The following is a 16,891-nucleotide window of genomic DNA, read 5'->3' as shown; positions in this document are numbered from 1 at the left end:
ACAAACTAAGGTAATACTATGTTCTTTGGGGCTATAATAATAACTTGGTACATAAGCAATATAGTTAATAACAAGACACAAGTAATTCAGTGCCTGTTGGTTTCAATGTGTGTAAAAACCATTTTTCAAATGTTACTTCTATAATGAGCCTTTGGTGTTAGAACCATATTTACTTTTAATTTGAGGATTATATTACTGGCTGTTACTATTGTTTTTAGTTGACCTACAGAACTTGATGGCAAGATCCTATTGCTGAAGACACCACATACTTGAGTCATAGGACATGGAGAAATCAAGCTGGTACTGACCTAGAACTCCCCTGCACACTACTAGGGGAGAAAAGTAATTAACAGTCTTACCCAGCTGTGCAGTGGGATGTTCTGTATGTCAAGTGTGTTGCTGATTGGTCAATAAATAAATCACTGATTGGCCAATGGCCAGGCAGGAAGTATAGGCGGGACAAGGAGGAGAATAAAGCTGGGAAGTGGAAGGCTGAGTCAGAGAGACACTGCCAGCCGCCACGATGACAAACAGCATGTGAAGATGCCGGTAAGCCAGGAGCCACATGGCAAGGTATAGATTTATAGAAATGGATTAATTTAAGATATAAGAAGAGTTAGCAAGAAGCCTGCCACGGCCATACAGTTTGTAACCAATATAAGCCTCTGTGTTTACTTGGTTGGGTCTGAGTGGCTGTGGAACTGGCAGGTGAGAGAGATTTGTCCTGACTGTGGGCCAGGCAGGAAAACTTTAGCTACACAGCTGTAAGCCCTGTGAGCTACATTAACAACTAGCCTGGCAAAATATATGCTCCAGTGCAATAATGGCATGAGTATGGGAGTAACCAACCACTTGCAGATTGGCCTTAAGGTAGGCTCCACAAGATAGAACTCATACCTAGACCAAACTCTGTGGTTGTCTAGGTCATAGAGCCCCAGAGAGAACCTAACACTATCATTCTGCTAAATGGACATGGTAATAAATGTCCCATAGGTTCTTTTTCTTTATTAAGAAATTTTTTATTCATTCCACACACCAACCTCAGATACCCCCTCATCCTTCCTCCCACTTCCCACCCCAGCCCACCTCCCAGGCCCTCCTCCCAAACAGTATGACCTCCCATGGGCAGTCAGCAAAGCCCAGCACATGGACCTGCCTCAGCTGAATGTGCCCCATAGGTTCTTATCTTTATTCCCATATATGAGCACATCTCCCAACCTGCCTCATAAAAGCTTCTTTTTGAAGTAGATGGTGATCAACACAAAGACCCACAACTGGTCAACAATAAGAAACTGTGGGTATTCAGCCCTGAATGGGGCATCTATATCCCACCCACACTCTCAAGGCTCAAGGATCACCATGGAAAGAAGTAGAAGATTTTAAGGGTCAGAAGTAGTGGATACCTGTTCAAAATAGTGTTTGCTAGACATGATAACACCATTGTTCACATGATCTCACAGCAGCTACAACTGCATGCTCAAGAACCACACACAATCAAGCCAGCCAAAATCCCAGTTTGGATGGAAAAAGAACTCATGAAGTCTCACTTCTATCTGAGCATCCATTAGCAATTGATGGCTGGTTGGGGATAGTCAGTTCTTTTCAGGGATGCAGCCCCTAGGAGGGGCCATGTTCCAGGAGATGGCCACACAGCCATACACACACAACACTAACCAGAGTTAGTAGATTTTAAAAAGGAGCATTTGTCTTTCAAAATAATATGTGGCTTATAATATCAGCTAGAGCCTGAAACAAATCAGAAGCAAAACTCAAGTGGGATTACATGGCACATTGTCTCACAATGGCATCATCATCCATTTGGTAAGTAAGCTCAAGGGCTCAACTTTTGTCTCCAAGCTTCATCCTTCTCCTTAGAAGCACCTGTGCCAGCTCTAGCATGTTCCTCTTTTTCCACTCCTATCTGACTGCTTGTTAGTGACTTCAACTACAATTTATCAATACTGCAACAGCACCATAATCCGCTTACATAGAGCTGCATATTTTCTAAGATCTGAGGGTAGGTCTGTGTAGTCGACTACATGAAAAACTGTTGTCCTTGCTTAACTTGGTCTTCTTATATTTAGCTTACACCTGTCCATGCCTTGGGTGTAGGCTAGGATAGAGATTGTCCTCATTCCCCCCAGGACATCTGACAGAAGCTTCTTCCTCCTCTTCACATTCATGTAACCTTCAAGCTGTACACTAGGCTCTATGAGTCTTACAATACAGATAGAATCACTTGTGTTCAAAAAGTGTGCAAACATACACATTTTAAGGCTTTGATCTATCACAGTCTTAGCATTTCTGCCCAACATAATAACTTGTCACTTAGTCCTTGTAACAGCTTTATGAACTAGGTTTACAGGTGAAGAAAATGGACAGAGTAGTCAAGAAATAACTCATGAGCTAATTCCAAAAGGGAAATAATGGGAAATTTTTGAGTGTTTGAGTTCACAAACTACTTTTCATTTTGCTTTGTGGTTTTGTTTTTAGAGACCAGGTCTCATGTATCCCAGGCTAATCCAAACTTCACGGTGTTTCATAGGCTGGCACTGAACTCCTGATGCTCCTGACTGTACCTCCCAAGTGCTGAAATTACAGGAGTTTGGCACCATATCTAGCTTTCACAAACTAGTCTGTGTGCCTACATGTATGCACACATTTCATGCACATGGGTATACAAATTTGTTTTCCCATACTAAGCCTTCTCACCAGAGTTTAAATTCAGAACTACTCAAGTCAGACTGCAAAAGTCAGACTAGCCATATAGTGTAAGTAAACATACATTTGTATCTTTATATCCCTCATCTAAGTCATCTGGATTGCTCCTTAAAACTCTGCAGTGTTCTAGAACCCACCAGAAAACCCAGACTATTTGATGGGAAGGTCCAAGACTATGCACTTTAATGGGCTTTTCAAGTGATGCTTCATTCACACTAGGTTTTGAGAATCATGGCATATACCTCAACTTAAAAAGTACAGCATGGTGAGGAACTATGTAAATGAAGCCAGACAATCTTCTCACAGACCTTGACATCACCTATACAAATCTGTGAATTGTAAGTGTTCTCCGCTATAGATCATGAACCACCCTTTGCTTCCCTTGGCATGATAGTTATAGAAGAATAAATAGCAACAAAAGAAGAGTTGGGAGGAAGGAGATAAGAATGCAAATATACTCAGAAGGCAGCAAACACCATCAAGTAGAGTTGGAGATAGAGTAAGTTACACGTACTTGTTGTTTTTTTTTTTTTATTCAGAGACCCATAGCCAAACATTGGGCAGAGATCAGGGAGTCCTGATGAGGAGAAAGAGGAGGGATTATAGGAGCCTGAGGGGTCAGGGACATCCCAGGAAAATCCACAGAAATGGCTACCCTGGCTCATGGGAACTCACAGAGTCTGAACCTGCATGGGACTGATCTAGGCCCTCTGCATATGTGAGACAGTTGTGTAGTTTGGTCTATTTGTGGGACTCCTGGCAATGGGCATGGACTGTCCCTGGTGCTTTGGCTGGCTCTTGGGAACCTATTCCTCATGCTGGATTGCCTTGCCTAGCCTGAACACATGGGGGAGGGGGGAGATGCTTGATGTTGTTGACATTTTTAATCCATTCTAGTCACATGAGAAGTTCGAGTTCACATAAACTTGCCAGTAGGTACATTTACAAGTCACTGTGACAAACATGCATAAGAACTAAAGAATAAGAATCATTATCTGGGAAAGTTCACGTCAAGAAAGCTCACCCACAAGACAGACAGCTCGAGAAATATGTTTAAAGATTTAGCCACTTGACTTTGACTGTTTTTTTTTTCTGCCCAAGCAAACTTTAGCATGAGTTGTGTGCACTCATTTTTATGGGCTCACATTTCTGACTGACACTTTATGTTCGAGATAACTCACTTATCAGCATTCACTCATATCTTTCTCCAACATTCCCAGCCTAATTCTCACGCTTCCAACTAGGACCAGTTAATAGCTGGAAGAAGTTCTACTACACACACTTAAAAACTCTAACAACAGTTCTCCAAAGGAGTTTGGGAGACCCAACCCAACTGTAATTCAAATAAAAAGGAAAAGACCATCACATTGAGCTACCACAGAATAAATGTATTGGGACATGTAGCCTGTCTGTCTAGAAAAACGATTCCAACTACAGGAAAAACAAAACTCTGAGTATGGTAGTCACTATTTGAGATAAGACACACACACAGCTCTATTACTGTTAGAAACTTTGCTTCTAAATATTGTATTAAAATATCTAGCAAATTCACAACTGACTTGATCATAATTTGATGATGTATGAAAATTTAAGTGTAAAACTAACTTCTTAGTTTGCTGGTTATTTTCCAATAGAAATCATATTTAGATTTTGTAAAATGTATTCAAAGGACTCAAACATTGAAAGTTGTTATTAATAGAAATTAAATCTACTGAGATAAATTGACAGCTACAGAAAGAGAAATCAATCACTACTAAATGGTCAGAAATTTTTACTAAATACTCTACCAAGTTTCTCTGAGGGTTATGAAAGTCTAAATAACATATTCGAAACAAATGTCCTATTTCAATGAAAGGACAATATCTCTGTTGAACATTAAAACTGGACTAGCAAGATGATCTTTATTTAATTGAAAATTTTCTGTTTTAACAAGTCAAATTCTACTAAATACCAGGATGGCAAAGGTAGGATTCCTGTGTAAACTTTCTTGTCTGTCTGTCTGTCTGCCACACTTTATAGGCCAGGCTAGCTCTGACCTCAAGATCCTCCTACTCCAGCCCCATAATGGCTAGTTTTGTGGGTCTGCACCTCTATGACTGGCTATAGATTTCATTTTCCATAAAACGTTGTCAACTGTTGGGGATGAGGAGACAGATCAGTAGTTAAGAACTCATACTGCTTTTGCAGAGCACCAAGTTTGGTTCCCAGCACTCATTTCAGGTGGCTGACAATTGCCTATAACTGCAGCTTCAGAGGATCCAATGCCCTCTTCTGGCTTCCAGGAGCACCTATACTCATATGTACACACACACACACACACACACACACACACACACACACACACACTATTAAAAAACAAATATTTATACAACAGTGATCTTGAATGTAGATTTGGTGATTTTTTCAGTTGTCAGTGATCTAGAAATAAACAAACAAGACACATGTTGAACATGGGATTTCCCACTAATAAGGGTGTAGGGGAATTCAGCCCTGTATGTGAAACGTCACAGAAGACTTTTAAAAAACACTTTATTATTTTTACTTTATGTGTATGAGTGTTAGTCTGCAACTATGAAAGTGTAGCAGTACCCATGAAAGCCAGAAGAGGGCGTTGGATCCCCTGAAACTGGAGTTAGAGATGTGTATGAGCAGCCTGTGCAGTTGGGAACTGAATCCAGGTCCCCAGCAAGAACAGTCAGAGTTCTTAACCATTGAGCCATCTTTCCAGGCCCTCAGAAGACATTTTAAAAAGCAGGGGGAAAAAATGCCAACAGCACATCAAATTTGTAAATTCTGAGACTTGTCCATAGTCGCTTTTCTTTGCTTTAAACATTTTAGTCTCTACCCAATCTCAAGGGACTGGAGGGGATAAATATTTTATTTAACAGACATTTCTTTTCCGTCCACATATCCTGCCAGCCAGCACCTACAAAAAACAAGGCGCTCAGCCAAAATTTTCCAAGGGAAATGTTTATGGGTAAGATGGGGAGGCTGCAAAATTGACTTCTTTTCTAATGAAAACTGTCATGGTCTGAATGTAACTTCTTTCATTCCAAGGCTTAGAAAGCAAATCCCCTCGGAAACATAGGACAGTCTGTAGGCTCTCTCCTTCTGAAGCTTAGGGGCACTGCTACAGAGGCTAAGACCCCAAAACACTAACCCCACAATGAGGGTGTGGGGTGTCTCATACCACAGGCTGAGTGTGGCCTCTTAAAGAGTATGTCTCACATGAACCTGTTATTTTGACCCTCTGAAATCCCTTGGATCAGAACAAACAAGAATACTAGTTTATTTCTTTGTATTCACATCACCTCAAAAAGGTGATAAGGATGCCGTTGGCTGCACACAGCAGTACACAAACCTGCCGGCAGACAAAACACAACCTCTCTGTGATGTCGAAACTCCCACCAGGTTTATCAAAGTGGATTGTACATGCCTGGAGGGTGGAAATGCTTGCCACAGGCTTAGCATAAATACTCGGTGCTTTACAATGACTTCAGGAGAGGAAAAAGTTTTGTTTTTGTTTTGTTTTGTTTTTTGATTTTTTGAGATAGGGTTTCTCTGTGTAACAGTCCTAGCTGTCCTGAAACTCGCTTAGGCCAGGCTAGCCTCAAACTCACAGAGCTCCGCCTGCCTCTACCTCCCAAGTGCTGAGATTAAAGATATGTGATGCCACCACCCCGCTAAAACCCTATTAACTCCAAACCACAAGCTTCTTGCATAAAATCATTCCAGTGTTCTCAAAGTCACCTGAGGAGGACAGAAAGTCATTCCTTACATTTTTAGATGCCCTTGAGATGGAAGAATCTATTAAGTAAAAATGACATGAAATAAAATGGAGAGAAAAGGAGAGGTGAGGGTGAAGGAGACAGACAGACAGACAGACGGATAATGAAAATGACTAGTGGGAAATTCTAAAAGATAAATAAATAGAATTAACTAGGGAAAGGTGAGAAATAACAAGCTACATTGAAGTGTTAACTCTTTCAAATAGTGAATGTCTGTTATAGTGCATATTCTTTGGGTAGCTCCATCAAGTCTAAAGTCAGCTTAACTGAAGCGAATCTCATCCACATTACTTCTTTACATCCAAATTTGCTTATCTGTATAACATGACTATATTACTTTGGGGGTTTTATTGATTATTTCCAGGGTGTTATATGAGAAAACTAGGTATCTATTTTTTTTCATTTTTTCTTTTTTTTTTTTTTTTTTTTTTTTTTTTTTGGTTTCTCAAGACAGAATTTCTCTGTGTAACAGCTCTAACTGTCCTGGAATTTGCTTGGTAGACCAGGATGGCCTTGAACTCACAGAGATCTGCCTTCCTCTGCCTCCCAAGTGTGGGATTAAAAGCATGCGCCACCACCTCCCAGTTTAGGTATTTATTTTTAATCTGCAATGTAAAGGTAAAATAGTATGCCTTAACTGAAGTGGATAGCTGTACCATATTCAGATAAAAATCATCGGACACAGAATACATGCATTACTTTAAAATTAATTGTATATATCAATATCTGTAGACATAGTTATGAAAAAGCATGTCCTGTATGAAAAGTATTTTTGTCATTAATTCTCCATGTAATGTCAGAGCTCCATCTAGAATGAGTCATGAGTTTGATGGGAAATGACTTTAGACATGCTGAGACTTCTTCCCACAAAAACAGTAATCTGTAATCCCAACCTGCTTCTTGAATTTAGAAAGGGACTAAAGACCTAATCTGAGTTTCTAGATTTCATGTTCTACACCGTGGAACTCTAGGCTTCCTTACACACAGAACAGAGCCCCCACTGCCCCACCCCTCATTCTACCACCCTACCCGTTCTCCTTCTGCTCTCATGACTGACGTCTACAAAAGCAAGGATGATAGTGACTGGAACTTCACGGACACCACTAACAGGTTTGCCACTTTAATTGCTGATGTTAAAAAGACAATGTCCTACCCTACAGATGCAAGCACTTTTGTGGCCAAAGAGTATACACTGATCAACCTGGACAAGTGATCTGGAGGCAGATGCAATCCCTGGCAGACAGAAAGCCAGAAAAGATAGATCCACAGTTAACTGTGACCCTGTCCTGAATCAGGTGTACAGATTATTCACTACAGACTGCTAAATTTCCCCTATATTCAAATAATTTCATTTGCATTTTCAAATACTGACCAAAAACATGAAATGAAGAAAATGCCAGTTATACAATTGCCAACTATTAGAATGGGACAAAAGGTGCAATCAAAATTATGCCAGAGCCAGAATATGGTTTTTAAATGCTACCATTAAATCTGCATATATTTCCATTATATGTGAAGATGCAATATCAAAATGCGTACATTTCATCCTGCTAAAAAATGTACAGCTGCACTGACCAATACGGTGGCCATCAGTCACAAGTGTGGCCTGAATCACAAGCAGGAAGCTAGAACAAATTGAGAATGCCTTTAGTGTAAAACACATGTTGGATATTTGGCTCAGTACAAGCAAATTAGAATGTAATGTATCTCCATTTTCATCTTGATTACATGCTGGGTCAAATATAGTATTATTATAAATTTTATATTTTCTCTTAGTCTTTTTATGTAAATACTAGAAACGCAAAACTAAATGTGTGTTTTGTTTCTATTAAATATGTCAGGCACTCACCTAGGACACTGGCAGGACTGTTTTCATCAAAGCCACTGGGTGACACTGTTCTCCACAAAATTGACACAACCAAGGTAATTTCCTGGCAGGGGAAAATGACACATGTACAGGATGTGTACAGGCCATACATACACACATAAGCATGCACACGCCTACATGTGTAAATACTCACAAGCCTGTCACCAACAAAGTGCATCTCTTAAGAGCACTCATCATCTCAGGGTAAAAGCCTTTGTAGCCTTTGTACTGCCATCATTCTGTTTGGGACTGCCAGACTTGACAATTCTAATGACCATCTATAGGTCCCTTAATGGTGATGGCAGCTAGGATAAAATCAGTAGTGCAGAAGGAGTTTAGTTTGGGGCTTTTCCTGAAAAGCTCTCTGTCCTTTGAATCATGATGTCCTTCATGTGCTCCCCTAATATCACATGCACTTACATTTTTATGACTTTTGAAAGAGACTGGGCAAATTAATTTAGGGGACACAAACAGCTGTTTTCACTAAGGAAGAGGGTTTTACAGCTTCTAAGGTCATTTTTCTTGGCTTGAGTTTAAAATCCTGAACATCTTTCAATCCACTTCTTTAAAAAGGGAAAATGGAGAGCTGTAAGCTGCCACTGGGGCCTTCAGTGGGGTGGGACAGAGTTCTGAAGTCAGACTTTTCAAGGCCATAAACACATGTGGGTGGGACAAAGCTGGCAATGATGTACTCCCAATCCGAGGCTGCCTGGTTTTGTCATTTCACTTCAATAACGTAAGAAGTTTCATGTTATTTCTACGTCTGGTCTGACGTACAGTGTGCTAAACTTGACTGTGTATCCAGACTTGGTTCCATAGGTAAGATCGCACATGATGTCTGGGTTTGGCACTGTCCACCACAGTCCCTTCCTGAATGTCAGCCATCTACTGTCACAGTACTAGCTGAGTATTCAGCTCAGCTACCAAGATAATTTCCTTGACCCTCCCTCCATGCCCCTCCCTCTGAAATCGGACTAGCTCAGATCTGCTAACTACAGCCTAGCCTTGGGTGGAACACTATTCAACATCAACTGGAAATACTCATGAGCCTCTATAAACTATTTAAAGATCCAAGGATAAGGCTGATGTGTTCTCTTAAACACCTAGGATGTCCTATGTCTAATAGCATTTTATCTTTATTTCAAAACCTACTATCAATGCACACGAGTTTCTATTTCTAAAGCTATGCTCTACATTTCCAAAGGTAAAGCTGCTTCAAATTTAAAACATATATGTTTAACATTTAAGTGCTGAATATTTTCCATTTATCTGACAGTCTGGGCATTTTTTACATAAGAGCAAAACATGAAATTTTGCACAGAATTTCAGAAAACAGATGAATGGATCCTACATCCAAATTTAAAGCCTGCTCTAAGCTTCCATCTACAGTCCTTAATCTATTTCTTTCTTTTTTGCGTTTTGAGAGAGGGTCTCATATAGCTCAGGCTATCCTCAAACCTGTATATAGTTGGAATCGGTCTTCTTGTTGCCACCTCCCAGTGCTGGGATGACAGATATGTGACTCCATTTTCCCAATGTATTCTCTAAGTGGTCATTCACACACATACTGTGATTTTCCCTTATGTAGGTGCCTCATCTCTCCAGTGGTGCTCCAAGCCCTGGAGTGACAGAGGCTGTGTCTTCTCCGTGTGTGGACAGTGTTGGCACAAGTGTATAGTTTTGGCACAGTATTCAGCACAAGGCCTGGTGCACAAATGTGACGTGACACTTGATGGGTTACCTGACCAAAGGCCTATAAGGAGGACATTAACTGAGAGAAGTATGTACTTTGAAAACAGTACTATATACAAGATAAATAGTATGACCAATTCACATTTTTGACAATTATCCACCTGTGAATAACCCACATCAACCTATCTTTTAGACTTTTACTCATGGTGATTAAATCTGTTTATTTTATGTTGCAAACAGCCCAAATATACACACTCAGCTCAAAGTTGAAGCAATTCTCAAAGGTAGCCTTACCAAAAAAAAAAAAAAGACAAAAATCTCCTGTAAAAACAAAAAAATACTTCCAGTAAAAATACTCAGCAATAAAAGTTCATAAAGACAATTGTTTATTATCTATAGAAAGGTATTAGACCATTGGAAAATCAATAACCAATAACCTGAATATGCAAATGCAAGAATGCAAAACCGAAAATATAAGACTACAGAGATTTAGTGACTCCGGGATTTTTCAGAGTTATTGAGAAGACTTCATGAGACAGATGAATGTGGAGTGCAGACACAAGCTGCAGATTCCGTCGACATGCAGACCTCTTAGAAAATACGATTATTAAATATCACGGAGAAAAGAGGAAGGGAGAAGACGCCATGGGGGACGAGATGCACAGGAACTAAGAAGCAATGCGTCACAGCCAGTGTGGGTGGGCATCTGCCGGCAATGCTGAAGAAACATCGCTAGTGACCCAGTGCAAATGTTTCAACTTGTCAATGTCTCTCTAGACACTATGTGATACAATAGTGGCATTGATCTGCATGCTTGCAACCATGTTCTCTGAAAAAATGCAACTTGCACCTCCACCCCCTAACAAACTCACTCCTTTAAAGGAAGGAATCGAATAACAGGAGTTTTCAATGAAGTCAACATAAACTCTAGCAAGCTGCGGCCAGCATGAACCATAGTAATTGAAAGAATTTTAAAATAGAAGCGGGCTCATTGGCTTGATAAACTCCCCACCTCAGTGTAACCTGTGAGAAGGATTTCAACATGGAAAGTTCGGTGTGGAAAGGGCTTTGGGTATCCAGGTGCCTGCAGACAGGATTCTCAGAGCTGAATCTCAGCAGAATTACAACAAACTCACACAAATGTCACAACGAATATAATGCACGTTTTTCAGGCTGGTGTCACTCATCCGGCCCGCTGTCCCCTCCCCCAGAGTTTTCCAGATGTATTTCATACACAGAGTCACTGTTCTGGTTGTTTATTTAATTAACATGACAGCCCGGCACACACTGTTTCTTTCAGTTCTACAGTTAAACTTTTTACACTTTAGACTCAAGACAGAAGGAGGAAAGTGACTGTTTTCACTCCTTCCGACCTCTGGAAATTTATACAGATTTTCTGACTATTTCTGTTGGTTAAAATGGTCCTTTGGTATGCTTTAAATATGTGTATTCACAAAGTAAAAAAAAATCACAGGAAAACAAAACATTTTCCCACCTTTCCCGGGAGGATCAGAAATCCTTGTTTGCCATTTTTCAGAGGTTGACATAAATTTTAATTCTGTCACCAAGCCATAATCAATATTTCTGTTTATAGCACTATAAACTGAGGAATAATACTGAAATATGATAGAAGCCACAATTTAAGATCCCATATTTCTTAAATGTGTTCAATATAAGAAACATATCAAAATATATTTAGAAATGTATACAACATTCTATATGTTCAGAAAAATGGGGTAAAACTCTGTGATAGTGCACTTACCTGGCACACATGAGATCCTGGGTTCAATTCCCAGCACTACTAATTTATTTATTTATTTATTTATTTATTTATTTATTTATTTGCCATTTTGAATGCTGAAGTTCCACCAAGACTGCCTGCAGGACCAGCATTGTGGCTCAGTGGGTAAAGGCACTTGCCACCAAGCCTAACAAACAGAGAAAGATTCCTAGGACCCACATGGTGGAAGGGAGGGCTAAGTTCTGCAAGTTGTCCTCCCAACACACACACACACACACACACACACACACACACACACACACACAAATATAATTTTTAAAAACTGTCTCCAAAATTATTTGAGAAATATTGCTGTGCTTTATATCTGTACTGCAAAGACTATCAAGTTCTATTTGTTTTTAAGCGATGGCATAAGAAAGCCCACCACATGCCCACCATCCAGTGAGTACCAACAGAAATCATTATCCTATCTTTCATTTTTTATTGTTTGCAGGGGGCTTTAAAATGTCTTTCTCACCCCAGTGATTAACAACTTGACCTTTCTCTGCTACCAAACTTAAATTCCAATGCAAGGACATTCACATAGGCTAAGGATTCTCAACTGAGTGCTTAGACAAATAGTCACAGGAAAGTGTAGCTTTTACTTTAGTAAGACAAAGCACATATCTCCTACATTTCTGACTGCCTTTGTGTCTATCACAAAGAAATTAGTCATTGGTTTGGCTCAAAGACATTCATGGGGAGAGCTGGGCAGCTTATATTTTTTTCCTATGAAACCATATGTTTAAAATATTAAATGCTTAACAGGTAACTAAAATAAAATTAGATTTGATTTGGAATCCATTAGAAATTAATGGGTATGCTGGATTCAGTAATTACAGAGAAGTGAGTGTCCAATAGTGTTCTGTGATGTATATAGAGAACAGGCATGCCTCGAGTGTTTTCCTGAAGTTGAGAGCTGCAGAACTAACTTTATGCTGAAAATAGCACTTATTAATCAAATTCATTCAATAAATGCTAGGCATTCTGCATACTGGATGTTGGCAGGGGGCAGTAGCAAGTTGACAAGGTTATAGCCACTGTCAGATGTGAGAATTCACTTCCAGAGGGCACGGATACCTTAGCAGACCCCAGCCTTCCCAAACCATCAACCTAAAAAGTTTAGCTTGGCACACTCCTCTAAAATCACAGCCTCAGTCTTGAGGACACAGGGCTGGCAAGACTGAGCCACAGAGATGCTGTCAACTTGGTTCCTCCTCAGAAGACACTGTCAGTTGCCTTCAGAAACACCCGGTGCCTCCCGCTCTGACCAAGAGCCCAACCTGCTTCTCCTTTCTATGCTACAAATTATCTGACTTACAAACTCAATCCCATACGGGCTATCTCGACAAGAGACTTTACAATTTTAGACTTCAGGGGAGGGTGGAAGGGGGGAAGGCAGGAAAGCAGGCAGGAGTCTCACAAGACTTTTAGCATATATTCTTCTGGGTCTCTTTAGAAAGGGAGGACCACCAATGAGAGAGACTTCACAAGCAGTGGTCAGTGTCACCCACACAGAGAAGATAAGTGTTCCAACTGTCTCAGTTTTAAACTCCACAATGAGCAATAGCTAAGTCAATGCCTAGGAGGCCTCTGTCCTGCCTGCCTCTCAGCACTGTTTAAAACTCACTGGTTACCTTATTCAGAAAAGAACTAACCTGACAGCCCCGGGAAATGGTAGATGTTCGTTTCATTTTTTTTTTTCACTCTGGACTTCGTCAAGTATGTAAATGATCATGACACCCTTTGCCCTCTTAATCAGAAGTTTGCTTCCTCATGATAAAAAAGATAAGCCATTTACTATATGGCTCCTAACCTTTTCACAGAGTTCGGCCAACGAATGATCTGTCACCTCACCCTATCTCATAAGGTATATGAGATATCTGCTATCCCATGTCAGCCCCACCCAGTCCCCACAATTGTGTTCAGCAATAGCTTTAATGGGTCATCTATAAAAACCAGCCTTCAGTGAGCACACCTTCACCCATGCCCTCATTAAAACGTCAAGGCTGCTGCTGCAGGCCACCACGGCTTCCTGTCACCCCGAGTTGCTTGCTTTAGAGCATTCTTCATCAACAGAAACAACTGCCAGAGAAAATGGCCAGGACAGGTGATAAGTGTGCACTCTCCAAGTAATTAATCAATAAAACCTTTGAAAATCCAAGCTCAATGAGACCTTTATAAGATCATTACAGTACTTCACTTATCAATGTGAAGCAGAGGAAATCTATACAAATCTATGCTCATGAGCAAAGCTGCTCCGTTCACCTGAAGGCCTTCTGATCCCAAATCCACTCTGAACTCCCTTAATCTGAAATGTCAGAAATTTAATTCTGAGGGCTAAGTGGCATTAATGTGGAGTCAAATCACTTCTGATTCAATCCAGATTTTTCCTGTAAATTAGGCTTCAATGTTGGCAAGGACCACATCACATTTCCCTTTAAGTTAAAGAGAAGTGTGTTGTCAATGCTTTTTTTTTTTTTGGTAGTCGTGTTTTCATTCAAAAAGTTCTCTCTTTAGCACCCATTCATACTTAACTTACTTTATTCTAATGATCTCCAAATTTCCACACAAGTAACCATCCATCAGTCAGTGGCCTCTATTTTTCCCTTTACTCTTTAAATTTAGAAATATTTGTTTCGGCTAAACAATAAGTTAAATACGTACATTTGTTTTAAAGTAAGAACAAGCATTTGATGCTGTCATCCAGTGCACTACACAAAGTCAAAGAGGCACCCATCTGGGTAGTCAACTCCATTTCAGAAACAAACCAACCACCCACACCATATGGTGACAGATGTTTTTAAGGAATACCTAACCAATTACCTCGAGAATAACCCCAAAAATAAAAAGCTTGCTATTATCATAGGGACAGCCTTTCACGCTGAAAGTTATCCTAACAGGATCATGGGTAGGCATTAATTTAAACAGAAGTGTAAATTTCCATTTAGAGTGCAGAATCAGCTTTCTCAATCCCCTTCATCAAGCGTCAGACCTGGTGGAGAGAACTGAGGCGAAAAAAATCTTCTCAAGTACAACTTGTGTATAAATTGGAAATGGTCATCCTATACCATGCAGGGTAACTATTTCATGACACTAAAGACATTTGCAACCCCCTCCCCGCCCCCCAAAAAGAACCGCCTAAACTGGTACACACAAATTCACTCCGAATTCAACTCCCCACCTCCTCCTTCCTCAAAGATACATCTCACTAGCAACCAGTCTTAGAAAGTCTGGATTAATGTTTCCTGCAAACCCTGAGGAAGTAACTTGAATTTCTCTCCACTTAGGCTTATAAGTGCTCCTGAGAAAGGTTACTTTTCTGAGTGAACAATAAAAGCAGAGCCTTCAATCCGGCCCCACTCTAAAGTTCACACATAGCCCTCAAGTGTAAAACCTAAGTTCAGAGTTCAACACACACTAATGTGTAACAACTGAAGTATAAAACCATACTGTGGCCAGCAGACGCGGCGCTGCAGAAGCAGACGCGTCTTTCAGCCCCACCGCCAAGGCTGTCTTCCCTGGCTACTGAAACTGACTGGCTTTTTATAAATGTTTACCTAGCACCTAATAAGACATAAACTTTGTTATTTTTAAAAAGACACAGAAATATAGAAAATTACACGTGTTGGAAGCCACTTACTTCTAACAAGTAAACTAATCCAGAAAATTTAGGGAGGTTAAAAATGCTTCACGAAGCGCAGGGACTCACAAACCAGGTGTAGGGGATTTGAAAACATCCCCCAGCTGTGGAAGCCCGAGCACTGCTACTTAATTTTGTTACTTTTTCCTGTTTTCTGTCGCTCTGGTTGTAAACTACTCCACTAGATAGAGAATGGGCGGAAAAAAAAATCTACTTTCTTAGTAAGTGTAAAGTTGTACTGTTGGGCAGGCTGGCTTCCCGGTCGCCTGCGCTCCACTCCAAGCACTGTTTCAAGTTTCCCCGGAGTGCCCCCAAAGGCGCAGCCCCAGCTTACCTGCTCCCTGGGTATGCAGGGCAGGGAGGTCCTCCGGTGCGACTTGCCGCTGCAGCCAGACATCTCGCCGGCCACCACGGAGCTGGACCGCCTCCTCCTCTTCCACCCCGGAATCTCTTCCTTGGTCCTCGCGCTCAGCTGGGACCTAAACCGCTCCCTGGGCGGAGCCGGCCCGGAGCACTGCGGCAGGATCTGCTCGGCGTACCTGGCCAGCAGCAGCCCCAACACGGCCGCCAAGTACGCCAGGTAAGGTCTCCAGGCGACCTTGAACCTCTCCAGGGAAACCAGGGCCACCGTCCTGAGCGCGCTAGTCAAGGCGACCATGAGGACGCCCAGCCTCAGCCTCAGCACCAGCCATGTCGCGCCACCCAGGCAGCTGAGCAGGACCCCCGCGGCGGGCAGCGACAGCAGGCGACCGTCCCCCACGCCCAGCGAGAGCTGCACCAGCGCTTCCCCTGCGCAGCAGGCGGCCAACAGCGCGATGGCCAGAGGCAGGCGCACCCCGGCGCGCAGCAGGCACAAGCCCATCCAGAAGAAGGCGCACAGGAGACTGAAGAGCAGCGCGGCCGGCTGCAGCCAAGGGCTGAGCTGCGCGCCGCCCCCGGGAGCACCTCCCCGAGGGCCCGGGAAGACGCCCCCTCGGGCTCCTTCCTCCTCCTCCTCCTCGGCCGCCGCCTCCTGACTTGACTCCAGCTTGCCTCCAACTTCTCCGCCGACCAGCCTCACCAGCAGCGCCAGCAGCACGGACAGGGAGCCCGCGCACAACGCCGAGGAGAGTTGCGGCGAGCGCCGTAGCGGCTGCAACGCCTGGACTCCCCAACAACCTCGGCAGCCCGAGCCCCGCGGGGATGGAAGGGACGCGCCACGACCGTGGTGGTCCCAGCTGGCCACCTGGGCGGGACTCGCCCTTCTGAGGCCCGGCTTGGCCAGGTCTTGGGCGGCCTCACCCGGCACTGCCATGCTGTGAGCTCTGCAGGCAACCCCCACCCGTCCTACCCGTGCGCCCGCGCCCTTCTCGATCCCACCCTCGGAATCCGTTCTTCCCGATCTATGTGAAGTTTCAGCG

General features: G+C 42.2%; 1 protein-coding gene across 1 annotated transcript in view; it reads right to left on the bottom strand.

Moving 5' to 3' along the window:
• The window catches only part of Pde3a (phosphodiesterase 3A), a 280,496-nt gene extending 263,696 nt beyond the window's left edge, over positions 1-16,800 (bottom strand). Inside the window, exon 1 of the mRNA XM_059258742.1 lies at positions 15,826-16,800. Coding sequence (XP_059114725.1) covers positions 15,826-16,785 — 960 coding nt within the window. The 5' untranslated portion in view covers positions 16,786-16,800. The remainder of the gene's footprint in view (positions 1-15,825) is intronic.
• Positions 16,801-16,891: the final 91 nt, after the last annotated feature.

Source organism: Peromyscus eremicus, chromosome 3, assembly GCF_949786415.1.
Source record: "Peromyscus eremicus chromosome 3, PerEre_H2_v1, whole genome shotgun sequence".
Taxonomy (NCBI): Eukaryota; Metazoa; Chordata; class Mammalia; order Rodentia; family Cricetidae; genus Peromyscus; species Peromyscus eremicus.
Note: the sequence above shows the minus strand (reverse complement) of the source record. Positions and strands in the feature narration are given on the sequence as shown.